Raw genomic sequence first — 23,976 nt, 5'->3', positions numbered from 1 at the left:
GACAGAGTTAACAGTACTGCTCCACTAGTTGATACCCAGCCCCATATTTAACCACTAATACAGTCTGGATGCTGTAACAATCCAAAAGAGCTTTCTCAACATTCACATGTAGATCTACAGTGACCATCTGAGCAACAAATGGAATTGGTTTGAATATAGCTATTGCTCTCTTGCTGAAATAACTTTACTAAGAAGTCTTACACAGACATGGCTGAAACTTGTAGACCAGCTGGCTGCCTAATGTCTTAGTCCTGAGCCAACTTCTTCTCCCAGAACCTATTTTCTAGGGGATGAAACAGATGTACCACAGCTGGACCACCACCTCTGAGTTGTTCTCAAACCACTGGATGCTGATTATGTTTACAGCAATACATCTGCAGCCATTAATTCAAATACTATATTTCCATTAAAACACTTATTTGAATATCTGTCAAACTTCTTTTCAATTATGCATATTTGGCTGTACCTTTCATTTCATGACTCTGACAGGAAGCTCAGAAGATTGGGACTGTGCTCTTCAGGCTGCAAGAGCCTGGCTATCTAAGAAACAGATAAGCCAGCCCAGAAATCCTTTGGCAGCACAATGAGCTTGTTACTGTGGCTACTTATTGGTGCAGAGAGGCCACCTCTCACCGTGGTGCCCTGGGCATGTTTCTGAAGAGGTCCACCTCAAGGTAGGGCTGTGAGCCAGTCAAGAACTCAGCTGGGGACTGGCTGTGGGCTGATACAAAATCCACATTACTGAACATGGTTCCCAGAGAGGAAACCTCTGATGGTACAACTTTGGCTTTTTTTCCAAGGGTAACACTCACTTGAAAACAGTTAATGCTCGCTGTATACATACAATGCTATTTCCATTACCACGTTTGATGTAAGAGGTGGTAGAAATGAGAAAGTCTAGTACTGTATAACTGTATAATCACTGTTAATAAATACTACTAAGACTAATTCACATCATGCCTCAGAACCTAGTGTTGGTGGGAAAATTGGTTATGGCTTCAGATAGCATAATAATTTTTGTGAATACCACAAATCAAATGCAGTTAAATTACATTCCCATGGGTGCTATCTGACTGCCAGGCTTGCTGCAAGCCTATTTTTTTCCTTGCAAAGCAATGAATCTCTGATGCTGACGATTTGCTCGAGAGCATCCCTTCTTTGCAAATGCAGGAAATATTTCTGAATTACTTTTAGAGTTATGCTATTTCATATTCAAAATCTTTTCCAAATGTACTTGCCTTGAGCAATATTCTTCTATTTCTGTAATATTATGAAAACAGTAACATAGTTAAAAAAATAAAACCAAAACAGGAATGATAAATACTTACCACTTGGCTTATATCGTATCCCCAAGGAAGAAAAAGAACTCCTGTGTTATATTTCTCCCAGTGTGAACACATAAAGTTAAACAAGACAATGCTTAAATATATATACATTGTATATACAGAAACTCCAGTCTTCCCATTGTCACGGGAACAGACAGAAAAAAAAGAAAGCACAAAAATGGAGGTAGCCCAGCTATCCAGCCCATGGTCAAATAATTCTCCCAGAGGAGTACTGGACTGAGTCCTTCGAGCATGTTTGCCATCTATGGAGTCTAGAAGGATTGGGAAAGGAAAAGAAATAAAGAATTAGAGCACAACAAAAGGATTAACTTTCTTCACATACACTTCACTACTGCCACATATAACATACGGGAAAAATACATGGATGACAGCAAACTAAAGCACAACAGTCCCTTCAATATCAACATGTTAGGATTGCTTGTAAAATATTTTCTTCAGTTATAAAGTAATTTTTCTGTCCTTACCTCAGCTCTTAAACTAAATGCTTCCTTCCTTTCAAGCTTTAGAAAGACATTCATAATTACTTGTCCCCAGTGGTCTTTAAACACTTTCATGTCCGTCCTTGCAATCAGTTTCTCAGTGAAAGTGCTGAAAAGTGTCCACAGGGCTTCTTGCCCATCCATTGGCGTCGTGGACCCTCTGAGACTTCAGACCACTTGTGGGGTAGATTCACTAAGGCCTTCAGGTTGCCTGATGCTAAATGCCTCAATGACTAACGGTTACATGGCAGCCTCAAGGAGCAAATTTCACAAAATTTATTTGTGTGAGTGCCTATGTAAGATATTTTATAGAGTCTTTCAGTTGAAATCTTAGGATACAAGAGCCGGCAGTGTGCCCAGGTGGCCAAGAAGGCCAATGGCAGCCTGGCTTGTGTCAGAAATAGTGTGGCCAGCAGGACTAGGGAAGGGATCGTCCCCCTGTAACCGGCACTGGTGAGGTTGCACATCAAATACAGTTTTGGGGCCCCCACTGCAAGAAAGACACTGAGGTGCTGGAGAGTGTCCAAAGGGCAATGAAGCTGGTGAAGGGTCTAGAGAACAAGTTTTATGAGGAGCGGCTGAGGGAACTGGGGTTGTTTGGCCTGGAGAGAAGGAGGCTCAGGGGAGACCTTGTTGCTCTCTACAACTACAAGAAAGGATGCTGTAGTGAGGTGGGTGTTGGTCTCTTTTCCCAAGTAACAAGAGATAGTACAAGAGGAAATAGCCTCAAGTTGCACCAGAGGAGGTTTAGATTGGCTGTTAGGAAAAATTTATTCACTGAAAGGGCTGTCAAGCATTGAAAGAGGCTGCCCAGGGAAGTGGTTGAGGCACCATCTCTGGAGATATTTAAAAGATGTCTAGATGTGGCATTTAGGGACATGGTTTACTGGTGGACTTGGCAGTGTTATATTTATGGTTGGACTTGATGATCTTAAAGGTCTTTTCCAATCTAAATGATTCTATGATTCTAAGAATACCTTACTGTTGAAATGAGTTATGTGTTGCTCACTTTCAATACTTAAGTGCTTGAAAGATGCCCAAACACTGTACTGGATCGCACTCTGAGGATGCAGTCAGACAACATGGTTTGAGTCAATCCGAGAGCTCACTGCTGTTGAACAGGGGAGGACCTGCAGCCTGCTCAGCTGGTGGAAAGACTGCAAACATTACATTTTCTTCTGGGTCACTGAACAGAACTGGTGCTGTGAATGGTACAAAAAGCAAGTGAGATGGCACAAGGGAGGGGCAGTGAATGCAAGGAGGAGGAAGAGGAGGAAGAAGGGGGTCTAGCAGCTGTAATCTTTTAGCTGTATTGTCAAACCTTAGTCTCTGAGACTGTGCTGGTGAGAAATACAGATATTTTCTTCTTAAAGTTAAGTGTAAATATGCAGGATGTACCTCTTAGGAAAAAGGACACAGAGCAAACCTTACAGATTCCTTGTTGTTATCCTGAATCTGAAAATAACGTGGAGAATTTTTTTCTTTTTAATGTTACTTGGAAGGTGCTATAGCCAACAATTACTACCTATTGATAGCATTAGTAACCCAAAACTGACTAGAGATACAATGCAGCAGAGTGAGACCAAAGAATCCACAGCTGCTACAGATCATATGCTACTTACTTCTCCAGATTATTTGGCAGTACTCTGAGTTTTCTTTAATGTAAATATACTTCAGGGATCTAAACCAGGAAAACATGGAATTTCATTTTGTACAGATTTTAGACTGTCTCCTTATTGTAATACCTAAACAGCTGTGAGATATCCTCTGCTAAAATACAAATCTCTTCATCTAGTTCATACAACTCTAAAAATTAAAATCTCATAGATTATTTCAAATATGGCTTGCCCCTTTCAAGAGCTACACTCTCCATTAACATTACCATTGAATTGTCAGCACGTTACTAAAGTGTGCAGAAAGAAAACTATATAAGCTTGAGGTCACTTGAATGATGTTGCTATAAATGTAGAAATTCTTTAGTCTATCAAAGGATACTGGTGAAACTTAACTAGCAAATAGGTACATAAACATCCCTGAACAGTTTATGGGCTTTTATATTTCAAGAACATCTATCCCAAATCAGAGACAATTCAGTTATAGGGGTAATACTTTTTAAAAATGAGAATGATGGAAGATTTGTCCATAAATTATTTTAGGCTATTTTATCACATTAGATACTAAAATACGTACATCAGAGTGAAAAAGTGGTTTTAATTTTGCAGAAACCTTAGTTTTACTAAAAAAGAGTTAGGCTTCTAATGGTGTAATGAAATACAGTACTTCTAATTATAATGGGCATGGAGAAAAATACAGGAACTCTATAACACATATGTGAAATTGGATTTTCACAAATCTTTCCCCACGTTTTCCATGTGGTTTCACTAGCTTTTTAAAAGACTGAAAATATTTTCTGTTTTAGTTTGAAATAGTTATATAAAGTTATATAACTTTAAAATAGTTTAATTCAAAATAACAGCAAAGAGCACTCCATTTTATGGAAAAGGAAAAGATATCAAACCACCTTAACAAAGCAGGGAGAAAAGAGAGTAGCATGCTAGGGAATTTGGAGAGACTGTGTCATTAAAAAGAAGCTGAGAGAGATTAAAGCTGCATATTTGGTTAGTTATTATGGCTCCTGCAGTCTTCCAAAGGGAAAACTTTGACCATGCAGAATTAAATCTGAGACTAAATATTTCATGAAGTGGCTTAGACAGCAGACGTAAAAATCTACATATACATCAGTGCATTATAGCTCTGACTATCAACATCATATTCCTTGTCTTCCAAGTATTAGGAACTATAGGCCTCACTGACAAATAACATCTACATTAAGAATCTCAGAAGTTTAATTTCCAGTGAGCTTTCTGGGGTGTCATACAATAACAGCTCCAATATGTAATTCCTATTTATGAAACAACAGCCACATCATTAAATTCCATACAATTACACAAAGAATGGTTTTCACAAAAGAAACTTCTGCTTCTGCTAATGATTATAAAGAGCTGTTAGGGAAATCTGACTGGTAGTCAGCTTCAATGGATGGTTGTCCCAGTGATTTTTATGGCACAAACAGAAAGAAATTCTGGACAAAATAATTTTGGCACAAACTTGCCACTTGAATAGAAATGCCAAGGCATTTACAATGCAAAAGGATATGTCTGCACAAGGAGATACCCCCAGGTTAATCAAGATGGCTCCACATGCATGGGTCTGATACCAAAAGTGGCCAGCATCTTTGCACAACACTGCACTGTACATCAGGAACACATCTATATGTAGCCTTGGTATCTTAAGTATGGCACAGAAATGTCTGGCCACAGCCTGCAATGCAGGGCCTTATAAGAACCAGCTCAAAAGAGAACATACATTTATACAGCACAGTGTAGTCCATGTAAATATACTACCTTGAGTTGCCCCCCAAATTAATTCCATTGCACCACATTGTGGAGAGTCTAGTTTGGAATGAGTTAGGTTTGGAAGAGAAAAAAAAAAAAAAAAAAACAAAAAACCCCACATGCTAATGTAGATCTCACTCCCAGATCTGCAACAGTTCAGGTCTACGCCCTTCACACCACTGCACAGAAAGGTGCAATGTACCTAAAAATACAGTCATGGTATGATATGAAAAGTCAGAATGGAATATGAAACTGAAATGGAGGTGCAGGTGTTATGGGAGAAAAACAGCAACAGAAAAACAGAAAAATGATACTTCACCTCCATGAGAAGCTCAGGGCTGTCACCACATTCATACCACCTCTCCTGACACATGCCCTAGGCACTGAAGTGCCTAACAGTTTAAAACACAATGCTACACTAATTTTCCTTTTTCTCTGCTTGCCCTTTATCTTCCCTGTCTTTGAAAGCACCCTCTGCTAATGCTGGTGTCAGGGAGCTTCTCAGAATGCCATCATTGGGGGCCAAAGGTTTTTATGAAACCCAACAGCAATGACTGCTGCTACATAATGATTCCAACATTCCTCCAAAACAATTTGAACTTTCAAGAGGGTTAAGAGCTACAATCACAGAACCTCTAATACATACTTAAAAATGCTGTTGCTTGGGGGGTTTTTATTAAGTCTTATGGATGTTTTTTGGTGTGTTTTTTTTTTTTAATCTCAGAGAACTGTTTTGGAGGGAGATCAATAATTTATCCAAGAGGCCTCTTCATCTCAATATCAGCACTAGTGAACTAATAGATAAAACTGTATGAATATGTCAGACGTATAAATAATTTCACTGTACTTTACCTAAAGCGTAAGCACAAAAGGTGGTAAAAGCACTGAACAGCCACACCCAGGTGGGAACAAGTCCAGGACTGGTACCTGAAATAAATTGGGTATTGAGTCAGCGTAACAGTGGTTAACATCAAAGAAATCCACGAAGATAGATATATATATAGATATATATATATATATACACATGAAAAAGCTGCCACTGATTAGTCCACTACATCAAACAGATTGAAATACTTGTTAAAATAGTCAAGCAATGAGCAGGCTTGAATATGTTTACACCATAAAGGAGAGAAGATAAGGTACAGGGGTTTTGGGCCTGACATGACTCTAGTATTGCACAAAATAATGATGGTAACTAGGCAAAAATTTTCACAGGTCATGGGAATACTATCCATCTACAAATTAGTTAATGTTTATGTAATATCTAAAGACAAAAAAAAATGCAGTTTTAAAGCATGATCATCATTATTATTAGCTCTTTGTGTAGCACTTTTACCATACAGATCTGAACAGGAAATTTCTGCCCTTAGGCTAGGACTGATATTAGTACCGTTTTTTTTTTTTCCCTTGAAAAAAAAGGAAAAGAAAGCTGAATTGGACAGAACCCAGGGTTCTGTTATTACTCTGCTGATAGCAATAACCCACAGTTATTGTTGCTCTTTTAAAGAAATGAATCCTTTTTCCAAAGAGCATTCTATTTAACTTAAACATAATCCAACAAGGACTACACCGGCACTAAACAACTGTAAGTGCAAAGCCCTCTCAGGTTTCTGGCATTTGGCACCGAACACAGGGAATACCTGCACACGGAGCCGTGTCCCTGCTGAACAGGGGAATGCCAGTACCTAAAGCAGTGCCCTGACCACCTTTCTCTCCTCCATGCCTCACCTTGCCACTCTGGAAACAAAAAAAAAAAAAAAAAAATAAAAAAAATAAAATAAAGATGGCAAATTCCTGACTCCTAGCTGCAAATTTTCAAAGTGTAGAATGAAAACCAGCTGTCCAGGAAATTAAGTCTTTTGTTTCTGATCCTAGGTATGGGATTGATATATGATATTCAAAAGGCTCATTAGGTTGCGTGAACGTTTTCAATCAATTGAGAAATGATGGGCAGTGTTCTTGTGTGAAACTGAGAAGAGGCTTGCAAACTACACATAGAGGTCTCAACTCTAACAGACTTAATCACCATTTAAAATGTATTCAAGTTCTATGTGTATCTACTGGGAATGTGTCAAGATAAAATTATCCAATTAAAATATCTGTGCTGGATACTCTTATTGCAGAACTTAGTAACTATCAGCTTCACTGAGAAAAAAACAAGCGTTACAGGATGAGGCCAGATAACTACATGACACCCTGGCCCTGAAAACTTAATGTTCATAGAGGATTATTTTTGAGCCAAAACTGCTAACAAGTATCCCTGTCTCTAGAATTGTTGTGATCAGGGTACAAACAGCTCATGCCAAAGGGTATCTCCTGAACCTATCTACAGACATAAGAAACTAAAGGCAGCAAAAAAAAGCCCAAGCGTAACTGTTTCAGGAAAAAAAAAGTGTTAAGTCTTCACCAAATTGTCTAGTTGAAAGTAAAGCAACGACTTCTATATGTTAATCACCTGGGAGATGCTTGCACCTTTCTGCAGGCTCCAACACCTGCTCTGAGCAGCCCAGAACTGAATGTGCCCCACGCTCAGAAGCAATCAGGTCTAACAAGCTTTTGACTTGATCTGCCATGAGGAGCAAATATGGACTTGGACTTTGAAAGTCATAATTTCAAAAGACATTTATTTAGAAACTATTTCTTCTTTGTCTAGAAGCAGCCTGAATGGGGGAGTGGAGTAATGAAAGGGAAATTAACTCATTCGGGCATCGATTTAGGTTTTAGGAAATGTGGAGCCAATTAAAATTTTAAGAAGAATATTAGGGTAGGTTTTGGCTGTGTATTTAAATCTTGGAATACATTTCAAACGAAAAGAGGTATTATCATAGACTTCAAGCAGCACATGCCAAACCCCATATTTAGGGACGAAATTAAGTAAGATTTTTCAATAAAATTATCTATATTTATAATGACATGTGTGAGGCTAGATCCTCCTACATGCACATGGAGCCTCATTAAGGAAATGAGTGGAAGATTCAAGTATCTGATACCTCTCTGTACCATTCAGAAGTATATGAGCAGCTCACTAATTCTAAGAAATTACAGTACGAGGATATTTACCTGAGGCAGTGTAGTCCCAGTCATAAAAAGATATTAGAAAATAATTAAATAAAATCATGACAAATCCAGAGAATGTTAACAGGTTGGGAGCAATCCACAAAGGCACTATCTATTAAAAAAAAAGAAAAAAAAAATCTAAGAAAATTATCTTTCAAATTGAAAGTCCTATTTTAATTAAATATTTAATATCTTATCAGGAAAGAAGCAGCCTGTATACGACATCAGCAGTGTTCAGATTTGTGCAGAATTTCCCATTTTCAAATTAAAATACAGTTTTCATTTCTGAAATTTATTTTCAAAAGTACTCTTTTTTGCCTGGTCTTTGTGACTGCAGTAAAAATGTAATTTTAAAACGTTGCATTTCTTCTGTTACTCATTATTCTTATTTTCCCAGCCACCAAGGAAAGCTTCTCATGATTGTGTGCATCACAACTGAAAGAAGACTGCAGCACCCCAGTGTGGTAATTCAGTATCCATGTGGCAGGTTTGTTTAAGCATTCTATTCCCACACTATAACAAGGAAACTTCCTCTGCTAAAATATGTCAATAATTTCCAACTCAAAACATCAACAAAATCAGACACGGAGTGCATTACACTTTCAGATTCAGAAGATCTTCCTGTTACAAGCAGCTCCCTACCTCTGTAAAGAGTAACTCCTGCAGGGCCTCCCTCTTTAGTCATAAATTATAAACACTCCATTAATTCATTTTACTTTGTCGAGTGCTGAAAAGGACAATCTGTCTTCATCTAAACCTCTAGTTCTTTGACCCGTTAACCATTCTCACCTATTCATCCATTGTGACTTTAAGGTATTCCTTACATGGCAACAGGGATGCTTTTTGGCAACACACTTCCCAAGTAACACAGTTTCTCCAGAACATTTTTGGAAATAGGATACACAGCTTTCTACATGATTTTTAGACAGAGCATGTTTGCACGAATACTAAGTATCAACCACCACCATCACTCAAACACAGCATCAGTAGATTCAAAATATAAAAATATTGGAGGCTTATAATCAAAGTGTTTGGAGTGTCTAAGGACTGAAAATGTACATAAAGTACTGTGACACTGTAAAATATTACAAAACAATATTAAAGAAAAAAAAGTTAAATAATTTCAGATACTAATAATAGTTTTGAAATACAACATTTTGTTAATTTCTTTAGATTAGATAGCTGGACAGACAGATGAGTACATAGAAATTTATATACACCTTTACATCTCCTCTATCACATGACTACATGAAAAATTTGCATATAAAATTTGAACGCTTAGTCTGATTAATTACCCTGACTAGATCCTCTTTTTCTACTCTAGAACAATTAATAGTATTTGGAAGAAATTGTGCAACTGATGTTGTACAGTGTACAGTACAAACTTTCAAAAACCAAATAAAAATTCCTGAATATTTTTCAGTTATATTTCTTAGATGTTTTCTTTAAAATCATTGGGGAAAACATTACATCTGATAGTTGCTTTCCTTACGACAAGGATTTTATCGTGAATTTTAAAATACTGTATGTCAGCTCTTACAGCATTTCAAATAGATCATGGAATGCATACAGCTACACTAAAAATTTTAATGTGTCTATCATTCTGAGTCTTCAAAAGCCCAATTCTAAATCCCTAAGAACAAGTGACAGCAGATGTTCCCTGAAGCCCCTTTAGGAGAAGACCTAAGGAGGAACCCTGCACTACACAGTCCCGTCTTCTCATGTTGGCTGCACGCTCAGCATGCAGTGACAGCAGCACATCTCCTGACTTTGCTACCTGGGGACGCAGGAACCTTGTAAAACGGAGGCTTGGTATGAATCGTCTGCAGCGGAATTTATCTGATGTCTGTGACCTTGCATGAAATAAGAAGGACAGACACTGAAGAAATTCTAGATGGGTCTCTCAATCTAAAACATAGATCAAAACAGTGCGTTGAGACAACCTGTGAATGAACCATTTACACGAATATACAGATGCCATCCAACATATTGTTTTAAAATGACCGATTTCTCCTGTATGAATTATAGTAATTGTTGACTATTAAATAACGTGGTGTGCCATAAATGTCTGCCTTCTAATTAGGCTCATCATTCTAAATAGTCACAATGTCACTGTAAGTTATTACAGGAAATAATTTGTGCTTACACAGTGCAAACACGAAGATGTTATTTTAACCCACTTTCTTGCTAACATTATGTATTTTAAGAAGGAAATCATCAAAGGACGTTGTTATATTTGCAATCCCTTTGGCTAGTAAACACACCATGAAAAGCAGTTACAGGAGATCTATCCTCAGGAAAACAGCCTCTCCTGCACTTAAACCCCTAAGCATACTCTTCTGATCCTTACCAAACCTAATCTGTCTGGGTATTTGGAAAGTAGTCCAGTTGCAAAATCCCTTTTGTTATATTTAATGCCCCTTATTCTTTTGGTTGTCATTACGCTACCATCACCCTATTTCACAGTTCAAAAATTACAGGGTGTTAAAGATTAACTTCTTACACATGTTGGAAAAAATACAGCCTGAATTTACTAGTATCCTATGGAAGGATACAGTACAATCTTTATTATCTAATTAACAGACAGTAGAAGCCTAATACATCAATGTGCTACATGATTAACATAACTGGAGGTGCTACTGGGGAGAATCATGTCTGCTCTCTGGCAAAACCATTGTATGCTTGAAACTTTTGAAAAACTTGTAGCTCCACAAAATAATGATTTCTGTTTTAATGGGTCTACAGCCATTCATGCTAAAAGCCTTAATACAAACAGCAAATGTTTTAACAGATCAACTGTCTATTTGGATAATAAATATTAAAGTATACATACCTATATAAAGCTCTGTTTAAACTTGAAATATTCCTTAACTAAGTCACTTGAGACCACTAAAATTCTACTCATGCTCAATTCTAGTGATAAAATTAAAGTTTGTAATGGCAACAAAGAGGGGGTTAATTGACTTCCGTGAAGCTGGCACACACCTGTGTATCTCAGTGGGATTTCCTCTTTTTCCTCTCATTGTCCTGCACAAATGTGATTTCTCATGAATACAAATAGAGGAAGAACATTCAGTTCATGTAGTAGCTAAGTAATACTCTCCATTATCTGTTAGAGAGCACATGACTGCACTTTATTATACAATGCAAGTCTTAATCAAATGTAAAAGGAGAGAGCATTGAATTAATTAAAGACTAAATAGTGATAGTTGCATAATCAGAATAGTTTTAAATAACATGTGGAGAAAGTTAGCTGTTACTCTGTAGTTTCATATAGGCGTTACTATAGTTGCATACAACGTGGAAAAGCTGCCACGGACAGGAGTATCTCAGAGTACTTCAAGCCCATTCCAGAATCCAGGCATGAAACATTACCCTTAATGTTCTGCTTTAGCACCAGATTCAACACATTCCTGAAGCACATACATCCAAAAATCACGCTCAAACCGACACAGGCACGTGATACAGTAGGTGAGAAAGATGTCCTTACAGAAGAGGAAAGAGAGGAAGGTAATGCTCAGGATTTCCAGGCAAATTTCTAACTTAAATGCACAAATTCTTTCCTTTCCTAGCAGCCCCACCACAGGTAAATAAATTGGGTTATGGCAACATGTTTTCAGTTCCTATCTATGCCAACACCCCAGCTTATAAATTTCTACATCTTCTCTAATGTCAGGCTCTTCTTAATTTCTTGTAACATAGGAAATACATCTTACAATGAATAATAATACCTCATAACATCGGAAACACATCTTCCAATGAATTGTGTGCTATGAAATACAGAGAAACTTGTTGCAGTTAGGACTAAATTGACATATGAAAGGGCATACTCAAATCTCAAGCCTCTGTTCTCATAGTTTTTGGGGTTTTTCTTTCCTGGTTCTGTGAATTTTAGGTTGGTATTTTAAACTCCTGTAGAATCCGGTAAAAATAGGCCCTGTGGGATGTTTATTTTTACCAAATTAGAAATTAAAATATAATTGATTCATAACAGCAAACGGATGTATTAGGATGACTGAACTGAGAGAAATTACTTCTCCCAGTCATCAAGAAGTACACTCGTACTTCCCAATTTTGAAGGAACATATTAGATGCAGTGTTTCTTCCTCTTAGAAAGTTATCCCAGCTTTACTATAGCTCCCTATGGCAATGTAGTTATCTACTGAAATAGAAATAAGACAATATATTGTAAAAAGTAAATTCACTATTATATTCTAGATCACAGAATACTGGATTCTCAAGCATGCTCACAGCCCAGTTATAATGCTTACAACAGGTCCAAGCTACAAAAAAATCAATGAGTTTGAAGCAACGGTTACTGCCACACCTGGTCTCAATATCTAGCCAGAAACAAAACCATTCTAGCAACTTCCCTTCCTACTATTTTACAAACAGTTACATTTTGGCCAATAAATTTCGTGCTCTCTCAGTTCTCATTTTTATCTCTAGGAGCAACCAAGATGACTCTGCTGCAATCTCCATTACATACTGCTTTCTCTGCTGCAGCTGGGCTCCCAGCCCCCGGGGCAGGACTCTGATTTGGCCTGGCAATATCTTTTAACATTAAAATGGCTACTTCTACAAAAGCTAAGAGCAAAATAATTTCCCTTTAAATCCCTGTGATACATCACTGAGAATTAACCTGTAACGCTCTTGCATCAGAAGGCAAAGCAGAACATTCGTTGCTGTATCTTCAGGATTCAAATCAAACCAAATGCCAATGTACAGACAGCACCCATTCCAGTCTTTAGTTCTGTACTCAGATCTCCCACCTTTTGAGGCAGGTTTTCAGTCCTGTGCTCTGGTTTGAGTTCTCATCCATCAAGAAGTGAAGAAAATCATGCTCACCGAAAATTTAAGGAGGTTTCAAAAATCTAAAGATGTCACGTTTTTTATTAGATCTATCATCCTATGCTACATGGGGACAGTCGAGAACGTTGCTTTTCTTTTGGGAAAACCTTGCAACCATTAGAAGATCTTACCTCCAAAGGAAGTTTTTCACTGATAACACTCTCCCCTCAATCTGATAGCAGATGAATACCCATGGATCTCATAAACCAAAGTACAAGGGCACAGTAAACCCTCTCCTCATCTCCCATGCCAGACTCCAGAGTGCTGGGGGGACTTTTCTGCCTCATTGTTTTCCTCAATATTATGATGGGAATGAAAACAGAGTCTCTGAACTGAATTACTGAATTCAGTTTCACATATTTGAATTGCTTTTCTCTCATACCATGTTTGGGTTGTTTTTTAATCCTTAAATTAGGTCATATAAACACTTTCATGAAATTACATTGAGGTTACGAATGAGAGATTATGATTTTCCTGCTATACCAAGCATAAGCAATACTGGAATTATAGAACTCAAAGATTGCAGATCCAACAGCACTCTGACCACAATACATCCTTTTTTGTTTGTATATAGGTTTGTTTTCAAGTCTGCTCCAATCTAAAGATTTCCTCTAAAGAGGTAGATGCAAAAGCCATTGCTTCCTTGGAGATCAATAAAGTTGATATTTGAGATATAGCCTTTTTTTTTTTTTCCAACAAAAGCAAAACTAATTGTGAGCAGTTTTATTTTTAAAAACTGCAGATCATAATGCATTCAAGAGATGCCATCTTCCAATCGTTATGGTAATCATGGTAACCGCTCTCATTTTCAGCTTCTTAGAGAAATGCCTCGCTCCCTTGAGCAAGTACCCTTGGGAGAATATGAGCCAGCACTTGCATAAAATCATGTGCACAGCACAGAGATAAAGCCACGCTGTTGTTAGGCAGCATATGCTGCACAAAAATAATTTATACTAAGTAAACCCTTCAATGTCTGCAGAGTTGTTTAATGAAAGATGTAATAATGAAAGATGTAAAAAAGAATATGTCTCTCGTATAACAATCAAAAAAAAAAAATATACCTTGTTGTTCTACAAAAAACCACCCCAAAATCCAAATATACTAATCTTAAATATAGATCCATGTCCTGTAATATTTGTTTTCTTTTATACAGATGTTTTAATTTCAGCTTTATTAATCAATAGGTATTTTTAAATCAAAATAGATGCTGCCTTTAAAACAAATTCTTACATTATCAGGTGATATTTCTATTAAAAAAAAATTCTTACCTTAATAATTTTGTTCCAGATAGGCTGCATAATATACACAGATAAAGGATTTGTATCCACAGCACTGTACTGTGAGGAAAAAAGCAAACATGTTAAAGAAAGCACTGAACAATGCGTATTTTTCCATTGCTGTATATCCTTCTGCATCTAAAAACAATCACTCTGAGCATGACTGGTATAAATTTATTTTATTCTGATGACCATTCATACAGCTTTAATTTAATTTAAAAGCACTGGCCTGATTTACAATTACCTTGTTAGCAACTCTATGTAGTAACACAAAGGTTTAGGCTGGCAAAATGGCAAACAGTTCTGCAGTCACATTTTGCTTTTAAATTCTTATTCATTTTACATGTTAACTGATAAGACACTGCATTTTTACCACATTTTGGATTTAATACCTTTATTTGCACTACTAGTAATGCATAGTCTGAGCAGCAGTTCACTGCTAATGTGTAGAATAGATAGTGCATATGGAATATGGTCATAAGTGGAATATTATCTCGCAAAGATAGACAGCTTTTGACATAGTAACACAGTTGCATATGCGCTCTGCTAATGTAAGGTGAAGCTATTATAAAAATAAGCTCTAAAATATCACTGTTCATTATCATAATAAAATTTCCCTGTTGGATAGACTTGTAAAAATATTGTATGTGTTTTATAAATTCCAATAAGTACGTATCTGCATCTTTAGCAAACAAAACATTTCAGAATTCTGAGCACACTCTGAATTGCTGTTGTCTACTTCCTCCTCAGAAGATTGTATCAAGTTTTATCCTGCCTTGAGATTGCAGAACACAGAACAATCTGCAGAAGAACAATCTCAACTGAAAATACCACTTGCAAATACGTTCTTGAGTCCTGGCGGGTCCACGGTGGAAGAAGTTAGTCATCACTGGGGTGGCACACAGTTCTTTCAGAAATTCTTGGACTTTGAAAGCGCATATATGGCTTATATTGTTAGCATGATGCAGCATATGACTCACATGAAGATTCAGATGTATCTATATATAGCATGTCCAAACTTTGTGCGAGGACAATAGGACTAAGATAGGGATGTGTTAGACCACAGCTTGTCAAGACTGTTCACATGCAAAAGAGCTGCTGAGAGAGAGGTTTTCATTTCACCTAACTTTAGCTAACAGCTAATCGTTCTCTCTATAGTTAATTTTTCGACCTCTCTTAGACAACTAAACTTTGGATGAGACTGTACTCTGGAAGTACCTGTTTCAAGTCATTATTTATCAGAGGATCCCAGACACTTGTCTTAAACTTAGGTACCCCTTAGGTGACTGATGCCTGGCAGGATTCATCTCAGTTTCAGTATCCCCATTCACCAAGCTTTTACACACACACGCTTAACCTGCACACATCTGGACTAAGAGCTTTCAGTGGACAAGTGCAAGCGGGACAAAAGATTAATGCAGCATGCCTCCGGTTTTGAATGCAGAGTCTATGACAGTCTATGACTTTTCATCTATTCTGAGGATATCAGGCTACAAAGTGCTTAAGAGCTCTTCCACACATTTCCTTTCTCTATCTGCATGCAGAAGATACTTTCAAATTACTTTCTGGACAAAACAAAGCATTCGCTCAGTTATTTTGTAATTTGTGGTTACATTTTAATCACAGATAATAAATGTTTGTAAATACTAAATGTTTGTAAATACTAAATGTTTGTAAATATTAAAATGTTTGTAAATACTAAAATGTTTGTAAATACTAAAATGTTTGTAATAAATGTTTGCAAATAAATACCTGTAAAATTATTACAACACAGCTACATGATGTGAATACATATTGGCATGTATCCAAGAAATCACCTATCAGCTACTGGTCAGACTGGACAGACTAACTTTCCACAGGTAATAAAATGTTCAGTTTAGTGAAATTTACATCACTGATTTTTTTCCTAAAAATATTGGAAGTGTCAATTAAGTGTATAATCTTTCTCTGCTTCTGCCACCCGTATTATTTAAAACATGAGACAATTCTGTCACAGTGGCTTTTCTGCCAGAATATATATTAGAATTCTTAATTACCACAGAAAACCTAATTTGTGGGTAAAAGTAAAGTTTTCACTATTCTGTATGTATTTGCAGCTCCAGGTGCTGTATTTATACTGCATCTTTCAAACTCTGATTATTACAACTGGTTGATCTTCTGATGGTCTGGCTTGCATGTGAATTAACCTGGTTTGAACTGTCTGCGGACTTTGCTTATATTTATGCCAGAAACAACAATAATACCAAGCCATACAATACCTATGCCAATTAGCTACTACTTAATTCACGTAAGAACTATGGAAATCCTCTGAAAATGAAGAAAATTCAGAGTATCCATTAGCACTACTGAGGTTCCAGGTAAGCAGGAATCTACCCAAAGTTTCTCTGTAGCTACTCCCCATTTCTTTACTTCAAATGGTATTCAAAGACTATGTGAGCTTCATGTTAATCTGATGACCAACAAATTCAATTAATTCAGCCATACCTGGATAAGAATGCGCAAAAGTCAAAATATGTGACCTTCGTTCCTACTTCTGCTTTGGCTTTCACCTTCTCCTCTCCACCCCAAGCCTTCAAAGTCATGAATAAAATCACAAAATCGTAGTTAAATAACAATAGTAGAATGAGGCTTTCCATCCAAAGCACTCACTGGCTGCCCAGAAATATTACCTGCTCCCAGGAGAAAAAAGAAAAACAAATCTCTTTTTTTTTTAAATTATTTTCTTATATATAAGATTTAAGATATTTTATAAGAATTATATAATTTCTGTATTTTCTTAAATGGAAAATATAAGACATTATGTAGTTTTCCAATATATCTCTATAGAATAGACACTAACATAAGACACAGTTTTTTGTTTGCTCAATGCTTTCCAAAGTCAAGCACCAAAAATCAAAACAGTCCTTATTAAAAAAAGTAGAATTACAGCTAGCTTCTGTCACCTAAAGACATTTCAAGACCCATCACACTTCATCCTATTCATTCCTACGTCTGTGGCTGAACCGTGGTCCTCTGGGTGGGGAAGGAACATTCAGCAGATGTGCAGAAGAATGGAAATTTGCTCTTCCCTCATCAGTAATGTGTTTTAGCCAGACCAAAGAAAACACCCATGGAAAAAGCATTCTGCTGGTTTTCTGTCATGGCAAAAATAAAACGTGACAAATAAAATCTGCTACACAGTTTAATGCTCTGCTTTGTTCTGCTCCCAAGAAGCAACTAACCTCAAGACCATGAAATCCTCAGGAGTTTAATGTCCATGGCTGCTCAGAAAAGCAAATTACTAAGTAACACGCTCACATTATGATCAATGAACATGAGTGCAAGAGTGCACTGAACCTGATATAAGAAAGTACTCTCATTCTCTATGGCATAATTTTGCCCTTTTCGGGGCACTTACTTTAAAAGACAGAAGTGGAGCACAAGCCTGTTGGAGGTTTTTAAGTGCAAGACTGATACAAGCGCTAAGCACTCCCCAAGTAAACAGTTTCTGCACTAGAAAAGGAATCGTGATTGTCCTTATACAAAAAAGAAAGGCTTGGATTAACCAGAAAGCTTTTGTTAATTATTTTAAAATTAAGTTGTAAGAGTTGGGAGGGAACAGCAGTACTGAGGCAACAGGAAAACTGGCATTAATCAATTCCATCATACTCCCAAGTTCAAAAATGCTTCTGCTGTCTTTTTTAAATAGTTGATATCTCCTTGAAAGCCATCTGCTTTTCCTCTGCTTTAATAATGGCTTCTAGCAGAGCTAAAAATAAGAATACAGACAGCAGACACATGTGCACACATATATGTCGACTTGGGCAGCACATGTAAGAAGGGCTTTTATTCTGTGCCCCTTTCTATCCAGGGGATTCAGCACATCGTCAAGTCTGTACTGCTCAGCTGTGTTAAAGGGAAGAGGAAAGGGGGAAAAAGGTATAAAGGTAAGAAAAGTGAGAGTAAGGAAAGAAAAGTAATTGAGGAAAACAAGAGAAAGGAAAAAATGCCAAAGCCAAGGTTTGGCTACACAGAAGACAGACAGCTGTTCTGGAGTGGCAGAGCAGAACCAACCCACCCGTGGGTCAAAAGCACTCACAGTGACCAAGGTCTGCACTGCTAAATACGAGATGAATGGTACCTTCTCACAACTACAACAATGTAGTTTCTCACAACTACACAGCTTAGAAATACCTCTCCTTATTGCAAACTGGTCACATCCACACCTCACAGCACTGGCTGGACGGGTTCTGGGCCTCACTGTCTGGCCCTGAACACCTAACACATTGTAAGTGTTGAGTATGTTTCAGTTCAAAGTATCTGAAACAGCCTGGAGACTGCGCTGTAACCCAGAAATATGGCATTGGCATTTTCAGAGCCTGGAAGTGAGCACTGTGTGTGTGTGTGTGTGTGTGTGTTCAAATATCCAAATGCCCATGCTGGGAGAGCGCTGAAGAATGGTGAAAGCCAAAAAATGGTGTGTACTGCTTCCAGAATGGACTATTTCCAAAACAAAGCCTAGCTATTGTCTTGGAAAGACCTTCTGGAAAAGAAAAAAGAACCAGAGAACAAGCTAGTCATTAATCAGAGCAGACAGCTGGATCCTCACCGGGATCCCTGGCCTGCTCTAGCCTTGTACTGCGAAGGCATCCCGATAATAAAATTTTGGAATGATTGCAATGGAGAGAAGAATATAAAGCATGTCTACACAAACTTCAGTCAGGAGACAAAGCAAGTTGCAAGAAGTATAGTTGGGAGTTATTTCAACTCAACGTGCTCCTTTTGCTAACAGACTATTTCTTTCCCATAATTATCTCATTGCAGGTAACACTATACCATGCCATATAGTTATATACATTCAGAGATACAGAGTAAAACTGTTGTGAATTGTTGGCATCAAAACGACTCTCTAGGTTTTAATTTCATATTAGTAAAAATAAATTTGCAACACTTCACAGAAATCAGCAAATTTTAATTTTTCATTAACTTCATGAACCAGCACATGATTTATTATCTTCACTGTATACACTGGGAGACTGAGGCACAGATGGGCTGTGAGTCACCCTAAGAGTATATAGCAAAGGATACAGCCACAATATTGTTCGAGGTGACATATTTATATACATAATTTAAGTATAAGCAACACCAGTTTACTCAAATAAAGTCTGCCCATATTAGCTCAACTATATACTTGAGTTCACTTTTACAAAAGGAAATAAAGAAGTCTATTAAAAATGTAAAGGCTGAAAAGCTTCTTTCCCAGGCAAACTACTGTTTAAAACAGCTATATATTGGATAGTTATCATGGTTTAGCGTTGAATATATGGTTCTGTGATCCCTTGAATATTTAATGTGAAGTTACATGTCTGTTGTGGTAGAATATACTAGCTAATCCCACACAGAAAACATAAGAACCATCTAATGATGACATAAGGGTTTGGATGGAGAACGTAAATATCGTGATACCTGCCCTCTTCCCACAAGGAAACTCAGCCAGGTCAGGCACAGGTACGGAGGAGCCCCAGCTGATGTGCCTACATGCTGATGTTCTAACAACTCAATGGTCCTGCAGGCTTGGGGAACCTCTTCTTAAGTCAAGCGTTCACTGTATTTATATTATCCATGCAAAAAAAAAAAAAAAAAAACCAACCCACAACTCTATTTATTAGTAGACAATCCTGGGCAAAAGAGCAAATGATGGAAAAGGGTGAGAACATGCAAAGAAGTTACTACAAGACAACCAAGTGTTTGCCATGCAACGCACCACAGCGGATGCATCGATGTATATCGTTACTTCCTGATGATTATTTGATGAATTGAGGCAACCTCTGCCTAAATATAAAAGGATAAGGTACTTCATATTTTCTGTGGGGGAAGCACCAAAATGAGAGCAGCTGAAATGGAGTGAGTTTCCTTCACACCTTATTCTACAGAAATTATCACTCTCAAACTAGTCCAAAGTGTTATCAAACTTTCAAAGTGAGATCAAAGTTTTAAAAGACCTTTGAACCTGTAGTCATTTATATCCATTCAAAATTAATGAAAAGGGGAGGGGGGAACCAAACCATTTTCTCCTCCTCCTAAATTAACTTCTTCTGCAGATAATTGAAGACAGCCTAAACCAGCTGAGAATCAATATATCAAATTCAAAATAGGCAAAATTATGGTCTTAAAACAAGTGATCTATTGAAAATAATAACTCTGCAGAGTGGTGTTCCGTAATATATACATGATGGTATATTTCCACAATGCCATTCTACCTGGACATCTACAAATCACTTTTCCAGTACATATAAATGTGAGCTCGTTGTCATTTGGCCTATACTTATATGCAGGGACCTACATCACGGATGGAAAAATTTAAGGGATCTGCTGATGGAAAGGGTTGGAAGAACTGATGTCCCACAGTGTATATTTAAAAAAAAAAAAAAAAAAAAAATATATATATATATATATATTTAAAAGATGAGTTTTTACTGTCTACCACGTATGACCCAGCTATCCCTCCCAGGGCCAGCACAGCTTGGGTGCCCCCAGGCAGAAGCTCTCAGGTGCTGAGGGCAGTGGCCAGGTGCCAGCCCTGGTCCCTGGGAGCTTTCGGCAGAGCCTCTGCCCCCATCACCCCCAGCCGTCACGGCACCCTGACAGCTACCAATACCTTCCTATAGCTTCTTTCAGCATATCTCCTCTCTGATTATGCAATTTCACAATACCTGTGTTTTTTAACTGACAGGCAAGGCGATAAGGAGGAATGAAGATGGATTGGGCGAGGAATATTCTTTTTCGCATTAGATGAGGTTTTTTACGGTTTTGAACACTGCAAAATGACCCTCCCCATCCAGGGCATGCACCAGTCACTACTTAAGAGAGCTCAGTGGGAACTCTCCCTTCTGGGCAAGTTATTTCATACTGATGCAACATGAACTTGTCTTCTGTGGTATCTTACACTTCTGGAACCACACAAAAATTAAAGAAAATACTGAAATGCTGACACATCTGGTAACAATTTTCCATCTACCTTTCAGATTCCTAGAATAAATTAAACACATGGGTTTTAATTCTAATTTATATATGTTTTTACTGGTTTGTAGATGTTACAGGACAGTCTTGGGTTTTAACAAAACCTTCAAAAAGGGAAAGTACCACCCTATAAACAACAGAGCTACACAACATTGTGGATGCCAAATTTATTCCAAATGTTCAGCAGTTTAAAAGTGCTGATGTATTCCAAAACATGGTCATGTTATTTCTGATAATAAAATTACTTTATATCATCATTTAGTTAATTATTCATAAAAAAAAAATGGCTTGGATTTTGTATCTTCCATTGCTTAAGCAGTTTGGACTACCCTGCCTTTTTGCCCCAACTTTTTTTTTTTTTTAATTAGGTCATCAATACCTAAATCATCCAGGAATTATAAGCCCCTAAAACATCTAGGGTGAAGCATATTACATATAAGTAGAAACTAAAGTACGGGGTTTGTAATTTAGGCTGGAAAAGAGTAGGTGGTGGCGGGCACGTAACTGCATCTTCAGACGCAAATGCTTGGCTCTTTGGGGGTGAGAGGTTGTGGACTCTATTACCTGATGGTTGCACTGTCCGTACTAGGGCTGGATGTAGCGGCACTATGAGAAAAGTGGCTGCCTGAGTTGGGATTCCTGAGAGGTTCCCTTCCCACTGACTTTGCCCTCTTCATTCCATAAGCCTGTGCATACCTATGGCTAGGAAATATGGCTAAACATTCCTTCTATCTTAAACTATTCCTGGTAAAATACCTGAAACCCAGTGTCATGGTTTGGGCAACTCAACAATTCTGGTTGGCATTACTAAGTCACCAGGAAGTTGTTATTACGTAAACTAATGTCCTGGGGATGCTTCTTTGTAAACGTATACTTATCATTCAGACCTCCCCATTTTCAGGAACCTGGACACACCTTGGGCCACACACAACATCCCGTCACTTAATGGAGGTATGTATGAACCTATATCCATGAGGTCATGGGGCACATGGAGCTGTGGGTGAGGACAGGCTGCTCTTAGGGAGTCATGCCTGCTAGTGGTGCATCCCCTTGCTTGCAGAGCAGTGTCGTTGCCACAAGATCACAGAACCATGGGTTAGGATCACAGGATAATTCACATCAGAAGGGACCTCAGCAGGAGGTCCTCTCTGCTTCCCAAAGTAGGCTCAGCCAGGAGCTCAAACCAGGTGCTCGGTGCTTTATCCAGTTGGACCTTGAAAAGCTCCAAGCATGGGGACTGCACAACCTCCCTGGGCAACCTGTGCCGCTGCTTCACTGTTTTGAGGAAATTTTTCTCCTTATATCCAGAGTGAAGATGTCTTGTTTCAGCTTGTGCCTGTTGTATGTTGTCTTCCCAGCATGCATGGTTATAAAGAGCCTGGCTCCATCTTCTCAAGGACTTCCCCACAGGTACTGGGGGGCTGCTGCTTGGTGCCCCTGAAGATGTCTTATCTCCAGGCCAAACAATTGCTGGTCCCTCAGCCTCTCCTCATAGAACAAGTGGTCCAGCCCCAACTACCCTAGTGGCCTCTGCTGAACTTGCTCCAGTTTGTTGATGTCCTCCTTGTATTGGGGACCCAAAACTGGACACAGTATTCTCGATGTGGCCTAGTAAAAGGGGATAATTACTTTCTCCTTACTTAATGGGCTGTGCTACTGTTAATACAACCCAGGATGCTTTTGACCTCCTTTGCTACCAGGGCACACCGAGGGCTCGTGTGCAGCTTCCTGCCTACCACAATCCCACTTGCCAGGAGTAAAGGGCTGATGGATCACAGATCTGCTGACTAGCTAAGCTTCAAATGTGGGACCCATGAGAGACTTCAGAGCCACTGCAACTGAGAGAGAAGCACATTTTGGGGCAAAAGGTCATAATGCACTTGCCCCAACAGCGAGATGCTTTCTCACAATGTGAGACTAAGTAGATCTGATTCTTTATGGACAGGACTGTAAGCAACCAGATCAGGAAGAGGTGGCGAGGGGATAACATTGGAAGTCAGCAACCATTTTTCAATCAACAGTAATTATACAAAGGATGCTGCCTAACTTGCCTTCAGGAAAGGGCTTTGTTTACTGAGACACATTCAAACACTTAACAGTTAAGCCAAAATGATGGAAAATAACACATAAATACAGTTAAATATTGAGCAAGGGATAACAGAAGGCAGATGCACATTTGTTGCCATAAAGGGTTGAAGGTAGAGCCTGGCTCAGATTGACAAAAGTAAAAGTCCTGCTAAAAACCAAAACCTGCATACTCTCAAAGAATTGCGCAAAAAGATCCTTAACCATCCCTATTCAAAGGAGCTCTAACATGGCAAGCAAATTGATTTCTATGTATTTTTTGTGTAGACTGGTCTTCTACAGTTGGCAAAAGGAAATGACAGCAGGATTTTGTGCTACATTTGTTTGTGTGTACTAATGTGTGTTTTAGGAGGTGCCAGCAGCTCTTAAGATCAAACAGTAGACCAAACTCCCACGCAGTTGGAGATCTGCCAGAGCATGTACCTAAATCTCTGGGGAACCCCAAAAAAAGGCTCTAGGCCTAAAAGGGCAGACAGATTAAAAGTGG

General features: G+C 38.2%; 1 protein-coding gene across 1 annotated transcript in view; it reads right to left on the bottom strand.

The window, feature by feature from the left end:
• Positions 1-23,976, bottom strand: part of LOC104361458 (ethanolaminephosphotransferase 1) — a 55,359-nt gene that overhangs the window by 24,920 nt on the left and 6,463 nt on the right. The window contains exons 2-5 of the mRNA XM_042797850.1: positions 14,397-14,465; positions 8,281-8,389; positions 6,073-6,147; positions 1,329-1,597 (exon numbers count right to left, since the gene is read on the bottom strand). Coding sequence (XP_042653784.1) covers positions 1,329-1,597; positions 6,073-6,147; positions 8,281-8,389; positions 14,397-14,465 — 522 coding nt within the window. The remainder of the gene's footprint in view (positions 1-1,328; positions 1,598-6,072; positions 6,148-8,280; positions 8,390-14,396; positions 14,466-23,976) is intronic.

Source organism: Tyto alba, unplaced genomic scaffold (genome assembly GCF_018691265.1).
Source record: "Tyto alba isolate M040663 unplaced genomic scaffold, T.alba_DEE_v4.0 Super-Scaffold_27, whole genome shotgun sequence".
NCBI classification, from domain to species: domain Eukaryota; kingdom Metazoa; phylum Chordata; class Aves; order Strigiformes; family Tytonidae; genus Tyto; species Tyto alba.
This window is presented reverse-complemented; position numbering and strand designations above follow the sequence as displayed.